This window comes from Penaeus chinensis, chromosome 31, assembly GCF_019202785.1.
Source record: "Penaeus chinensis breed Huanghai No. 1 chromosome 31, ASM1920278v2, whole genome shotgun sequence".
Lineage (NCBI taxonomy): Eukaryota > Metazoa > Arthropoda > Malacostraca > Decapoda > Penaeidae > Penaeus > Penaeus chinensis.
The window spans coordinates 16,438,149-16,445,648 of NC_061849.1; the positions used below are offsets into that span (position 1 = coordinate 16,438,149).

Consider the following 7,500-nt stretch of genomic DNA (forward strand, 5'->3'; position numbering starts at 1 on the left):
TTACAGGTCAATGGATAACCTGCTAAGCATGGCAGGCTGTGTTACCGCTGCTACTATGGAACTCTCAATAGAAACTGATGCCGTCGTAGACAGAACCTCCCTAGATACAGCTGCAGAGATTGATGCTATACGGCAGACTTACCAGGTAGATCATCAATGCCCATACCTTATCAGTGTGTGAAAAATTAATTTGGAAGGAAAAAGTGGATCATCTTTGTTTTTGATTGTGTGAGAAGATATTCAAAGAAGATCCAGCAATCAGATAGAGATTTTATGAAAGTTTGAAAACAGTACATACCAAATTTGAAAATGGGTTAGCTATATATTAACTATTAAGTCATGAAAAGAAGTACCATTCAAAATTAATATTACATGTATGTCTCATATGAGAATGAAATTGATTATTAACAGTTGTTGTATCTGACCTGAATCAGACTTCCCTATTCAATTGTACTCCAAATGGTTTAAACAAAGGCCTAAATTTTCTTCCACGAATTATTTTTTCTTGTTTTCTAGGCATACCTCTCTCTGATGCAAAATGAGCCGCAGCCACAGCATCCAAGTTTTGAAAGCATGAACACCACAAATATCTTCTTCATGTCATATGCAGGGGTAAGAAATTCCTCCAAATCTGCTATTATGAAAAGATACAAAGAAAATAAAAATAATTGTTTAAATTTCATGAATGGATTTGTATTATATGTTGTATTACAGCTTGTGTGAATTATTTTTCATACATCAGTATAGTGTTTTCTTTCTTTGTTGAAAAAATATGATAATTATGCAGAGAAGTTTTGGTAATGATGAAAAGATAATGTGATATTTTAGAATTATAATTTATACTGATAGAACCTGTATTCTTCAGAGTTTATGTTCAGACACAGCAATGCAGCAAGAGGACATAGAGCGGACATGTAACCCATCACTGATGAATAAGCCTAGGTACGTTTCCACTTGCACTTATTAGATGAAGACTGAGAAGTAGGAAGTGTGGGAAAGAAGGAGGATGGAAATAAAAGCAATGGAATAGGGAGGTATAGAAGAAATGGATGTGTGTGTGTGTGTGTGTGTGGGAGTGAGGGGAAAAAGGGGAAGATAAGTCTAAGGGGAGAGGATAAGGGTAAGGGGGTGAGAATGAGGGTGTGAGAAAGTATTAGGGAAATGGATATAGATTGGAAAGGAAAGAGGGAAAGAGAGGGAGAAGGAAAAGGAAAGGGAAAGGGAAAAGGAGAGAGAGAGAGATAGAGGAAGAGAGAGAGCTAAAGGAAGAGAGAGGGCTAAAGGAAGAGAGAGAGCTAAAGGAAGAGAGAGAGCTAAAGGAAGAGAGAGAGCTAAAGGAAAAGAAAGAGCTAAAGGCAGAGAAAGACTGAGAGAGAGAGAGAGAGAGAGAGAGAGAGAGAGAGAGAGAGAGAGAGAGAGAGAGAGAGAGAGAGAGAGAGAGAGAGGGGGAGAGAGGGGGAGAGAGGGGGAGAGAGGGGGAGAGAGAGGGAGTGAGAGGGAGTGAGAGAGAGAGAGAGAGAGAGAGAGAGAGAGAGAGAGAGAGAGAGAGAGAGAGAGAGAGAGAGAGAGAGAGAGAGAGAGGAACCAGCTAAATTTCTCCCATGCATTCCAGGTTGGAGGCAGTGTTGTCTCAGCTCAAGGAATTCAGCCAAGCATTCTCCTGTTCGAAGACCTCCCGTCATTATCCAAGGCACTTGTGTCCCCAACTGCACTGACCTCTACAGTACCTCTATCTTAAGCCCTCGTCACTTTAGATTTCAGGAGAGTCGAAAGGTCTGGGGATACGTTTAGTAATTACCTGTTTCATACTATTTTGATTATTTTTTGAACTACAATGAAAGGTCCACATATGGATGGTTTGTGACATATTATTATTCTTCAACAAGGAAGTTACAAGTATAGCATTATTTGTATTCTTATGCTGTATATATAATTTAGATATACAGTTGCCTTGTGAGAAAGGTTGGGGTATATAGATGAATGGGGCTTAAGGTAATTAGTAAACCTTTTTTTAGACCTTTCTGTTGTGTTCAGAGAGTGCCTGCTTAAGAAGTCAGGATTTTGTATGTAACCTGAGAGAAAAAAAAAGAAAAAAAAAGGAAGGAGGAAGACTATGTGTGTATGTCCACTAGAACTCAAAACTTTAGCCTGCTTAGATTTTATACTTTATGAAATTTCAGCCTTTTATTCATGGAAGTCATTTGTCACTATTTTTTCAAAAGTTTTTTCTCTAGTTATATTCCCAGCAGTAGAGAAAAATCTTTAGGTATCAAAATGGAAGCTGTAACATAAACCAGCTCTGTATGGAATACAAACGACTACCGAGGGCTACACTTTTCTGTAGCTCTATATGCTGCTATGCTGTTTTTTTGTACTACAGCTGTATAAGGGTCCATTGCAGTAATGGTTAGGGTGTAAGATGCGTCACAGTGTAACTTAAATGGTAAGCTTAATGGGGCCTTCTTGTTATATTCTAGTTATCCGAGAAACTGTTATCCATGTGTTATGATTTAAACTCCCTAAGTTGAAAATGCCGACCCTAGGAAATGCAAATTTGAATAGCAATAAAGTTTTTTTTAGGGGTGTTACTGTATATAAACAGATTAAGGATGATGTTGTTTAGTTGGTGCATTAAGATATGATTAATTATATTAAAGCTTTGTACTTATTGAGTTGACTTTCAAATATGTATTTCAGATTTCCATTTTTTTTTTTTTTCATTTTCTCAGATTTTCAACTTTGCTGTTATTCATACTAACAATAACCTGTTACTAGCTAGAAATCCATATAAAAGGGTAGACAATGTACAAGTTAACTGCATAATGGATAGATTAAGGTATCCATTTTCTCATGGCAATGCAAGAGAAAGATCAAAGTGCCATAGAGAGAGAAAAAGAGATACGAGAGAGAGAGAGAGAGAGGTTCTTCCTCTGAGACACTCAAAATATAAAGGTTGCGAGCACTTGGTTGTTCAAAGAATCTGTGAGCAAGAACTCAATGCAACTAATGTGCACGCAACCACATCTCATATCTCATATTCTCCAGCGACAAGGATATCGGGGGATGAATATTGTTCCCAAATAACACAAAGAACCAGAGTAGAAAACAGCCCTTCCATGTAAGTAAATGGATGAGGCTTCTGCAGCCCAGTGAAATCAATTCAGAGTTTTTAAAAAGGTTTTAGCAGAGGTGACCTAGGTAATGTAACTTGTTTCTAAGATTTAATGTTGTACAGAAATATGTATGTTATGATGTGTGAAAGAGGAATGGACTCTAGATTAACAAAGTTAACAATACAATTCATTATACACTAACAAATAAATATATGAATAGTAGATAAATTTGGTGGGAAAATATTTTTTACAATGTTGAAGCAACTGGCTTCTTCACAATTTTTATGATCATTATCATTATTATCATTATTATTATTGTTATTATTATTATTATTATTTTTATTATTATTATTATTGTCATTATTATTAATATTGTTATTATTATTACTATCATTACTATTATTATTATTATTATTAGTATTGTTATTATTGTTATTGTTATTATTATTATCATCATTATCATTATTATTATTATCTTCATTACTATTACTGGCATAATTAAATGTTTGTTTTGACTTTGCATGCCAATTACATATGAACATCTGCCTTTATCTGATTTAAATTGAGTTAATTATTATTCACTAATCACAATTTGCATTCTTTTCCCTTTATCTCCTTTTCTCTTTTGGATGAAGAAGTCGTTGCATCATATGAAAGTAGTTTTTTGTGTAAATAAAGACATAAAAAGGGCAAGAAAACTGTAGTTAGCTTTACATACAATGGAAGTAGCCAGTTTATGGTTTGATGGGCTGTGATATCACATGCAAATTTATATTATATTATATTGATATTATAGGCAATGAATATTTGAAATGGCAATAAAAGAATTAATTTCATAGCCGTAATTTTTGTTGATCACGAAGCTTAGCTTTTTATAGTTTAGGTTTGGTTATAGATGAGTTTATCAGTATTGTATGTGGATGTTATGGAAAATAAAGACGGAATTATTTTCTCTGCAGATTTCAGTGGATTGAGAGGAAATATATATTTAATTTGCTGCCTTTTTCACTCTTTGTTAAGTGATAGGAGGTAAAAAGAAAGAAAGAATTGAGTAGATAGGTATTTATATATTACATTATGTTTTATTTTCCAATTTTTTTTCCCACTTGGTTATGCTAAACTTTCCATAAAGTTTGTTATTTTTGAGAGAGGTCTGCAAAAGTCTTCATCAGCTGTAGTTATCACAGTCGATGACTTAAAAGACTGTATGATGAGATCCTTCTGCAGAGGGATTCAATAGTGATTATTTTCCTGGGAATAGTCTACTCTGAACTCATGTCTTCTATCACATTCTTCCGATATTTAGGAATTTAGTTATTTAGAATCTGATTATTAATTTATTGATGAGAAATTTTAAAAAAGCAAAGATGATACATTTGATCTCTATAGGCAATATCTTAGCTCTTTTTTTTTTGTTTCTTAAAAATCAGTTAGACTGAAACACAGTGATATCTCAGTATATTTTACCTAAAGATATCCTTATAGGCTAATACCAGGAACTTGAGTTTCAATGATTAATGGATTGGAAAAATTCTGTAATGTAATCAGGTAATTTTGTGAAATAAAAAAAATTTCCCCCCCCAGAGGTCATCGAGCTGATATTTAGCTCTATATCTGGCCTCAAAATATAGAACAGAGCTCGGAAAAACTGGGCACATCTATTTTTCTCAATATTTTTAAGGAGAAAATAAAGCCTGTAATTAAATTTTATGAGTGTACTGTTTTCTAATACTATATAAGATGGTCCAAAATGTTACAGGGTTTCTCAAAGGGAAATCCGTTATGATTTTCTTCTTCTTTCGTCTTGATGATGGACTTAAGAAGATTTTCTCTGAAATTGGTGTCAGTTTGGTAGGATCCCTTAAATTGGAACCGTGAAAATTAACCTTGAGCTTTGGGCTCTCACTTTTCTTCTCACACCACTTGAATATGCAAGGTCCTTTTGAATTTGTAGTGTGTATGTATGAGCTAGATTCTCTTTGTCATGCCAGTGTTTCTAACATTCCCTTTGTAAAGTCCAGTGTATGTGATTTTGATCTGCGACTTCAAGGCATTGCCAGTCCATACCTTTTTGCTAACGGAATAGCACACATCTACAGACATGTAACATGCACACACATGCACACACACACACACACACACACACACACACACACACACACACACACACACACACACACACACACACACACACACACACACACACACACACACACACACACACACACACACACACACACACACACACACACACACACACACACACACACACACACACACACACACACACACACACACACATACAAACAGGCATTTTATTATTGTGGTTTTCATTTCTTTACAAAGGATATGATATACAGAATTTTGAAAGGTTAAAATTGATGGTTAATAATATTGTGTATTTTATAAATGTTGCAAGTTATCTGAAGAAAAGAGTTACCTTTAGCAAACATTAATCTTTTTTGAGTGTCTTTTATATTACAAATTAACCTGCTATATAACCAACCTATTAATTTTGCAAGTTATATTTCCATGAATACACCTAAGTTTTTAAGTATTAATACCTAATAGAAAAAATATCTATATTCATTCTCTATGCATGTAATGCCTTTCTGTGTTAACTGAATGTGGCAATATCTTTATTTATTTATATATTTATTTTTATTGTTTTCCATCCATAACCCTATTGTAAGTGTCCATTTTGTGCCGTTGCTCGAGAAATGAATGTACTGTTTATGGAATTCAAAATGAATTTCACATTTGCTTGTCAGACATTACTTTTAAAGTATGTAGGAATCTTTTTTTTTTTTCAATTTTATGGGAAAGACTTATGTATAAGAATGTAAATGTAGATTTTTTTCTTTTAATCTCAGATATTTTAAGTGCCACTTTTATTTATAGAATTATCTATGTAACAACGTCTTTGCAAAATTGCCTGGTTTCAAATACAGAAATTCAAGAACAATGAAAGGTAATGACCTAATGCTATTATCGTGAGGTTGATTATCTTTATTTTGTAGAATCAGTACTGAATTAGGCTTTTATAGACACTGGATTGATATGAATGTTTAAAGCAGTTTGTTTGTTTTACACAAGATTAATACCTTGTACCTTACAGGTCATGCACAAAAATAAGAGCATTTTGTAAAGGAAGTTCTGGATATTAATATTACTCTAAAAACTTTTCACGTTTTCTTGCTTTTCTGATGTAGCTTAATCCTTAAATTCAGAATACAGCCATATTTATTTCAGAAATACACCGGTGAGCTGTTGGCAAACCCATAAAAAAAGAACAGAAAACCCAAAAACAACAGGGTGAAGAAAAAATTTGATAAACATGCTTTTGTTTTCCCTGTGTCCGCCCGTCACATCGCTTTCAATTTTTCTCGTGCATCCGACAGCTTCCTGAAACATGCTAACATCCCCCGCACGAGAAGAGCTTTAGGCCATTACCCTGTGTGTACCAATACAACGATAAGGCCACATACAGCTGTCAGCCCAATGCTATTAATATTTTTGTATTTTGATGACCTTTCCTGGATGTCAGGTTCCTACGTATAAGTACATAAAAATTTTGTACATAGAATAAATTGTTGAATTTTTTCGTGCCTTTCATTTTTCTTCCTTTCCTCTCTAGGTGTTATATATCCTGAAATAAATCTTACTTTTTTTTATTAGCAGTAACAGAGAAATAATTTGACAATATACAGAAACCATGTTGATAAAAGAAGATTTGAAACAAAAACCTATATAATAAGGCTTCCATGATAAATAGATAACACTGATAGTTACAACATAAATGTTTTACTTCTTAGAATTGAAAAAAAAAAAAAAAAAATACATACTGCAAAAAAAAGACTTCTTTATAATTTTCAAGTATCAAAAAGAATCATTTTTAAAATATTACAGAGAACTGTTCTAGATCGGAATTTACAAGAGTTTTTAATGATTCATATTACTTATTCAATCTCATGATAAACATATTACTCAAATATAAATTGGATAAACAAAGGTCTCAGCAAATTCAAAATTTTATTGTCATAAACATACATAGAACATTATAATATACACTATTTACAAGTACATGGCACTCAACCTGATGTAATAGTCTTATCAGTCAGGTCCTTAGGATTTTCATAATCCATATTGATATATACAATGAGCGATGGCATGGTAGAATATGTTCCTTTTTTTTCTTATTTTTTTTTACAGAGTTGAATATAAAAATATCAAGTTAGTCTACCATCACTAGCCTTTGTAAATCAATTTACATATTCCTTAAATACTGGTCAACAATTTACTATGTAATACTTTGTAAATATTCTTTTTACACAACAGTCACAAAATATTTAAACCAAACAAGACTGAAAAAAATTGATGTATCCAC

The 7,500-nt window shown here is 33.1% G+C and overlaps 1 protein-coding gene across 2 annotated transcripts in view; it reads left to right on the forward strand.

Annotated features, from left to right (window-relative positions):
* The window catches only part of LOC125041789 (endothelin-converting enzyme 2-like), a 27,453-nt gene extending 20,738 nt beyond the window's left edge, over positions 1 to 6,715 (forward strand). For both annotated transcript variants that reach the window (XM_047637085.1, XM_047637084.1), the window contains 4 exons: positions 7 to 145; positions 517 to 612; positions 866 to 942; positions 1,613 to 6,715. In XM_047637085.1, coding sequence (XP_047493041.1) covers positions 7 to 145; positions 517 to 612; positions 866 to 942; positions 1,613 to 1,715 — 415 coding nt within the window. In that variant the 3' untranslated portion in view covers positions 1,716 to 6,715. The remainder of the gene's footprint in view (positions 1 to 6; positions 146 to 516; positions 613 to 865; positions 943 to 1,612) is intronic.
* The last annotated feature ends 785 nt before the right edge of the window (positions 6,716 to 7,500 follow it).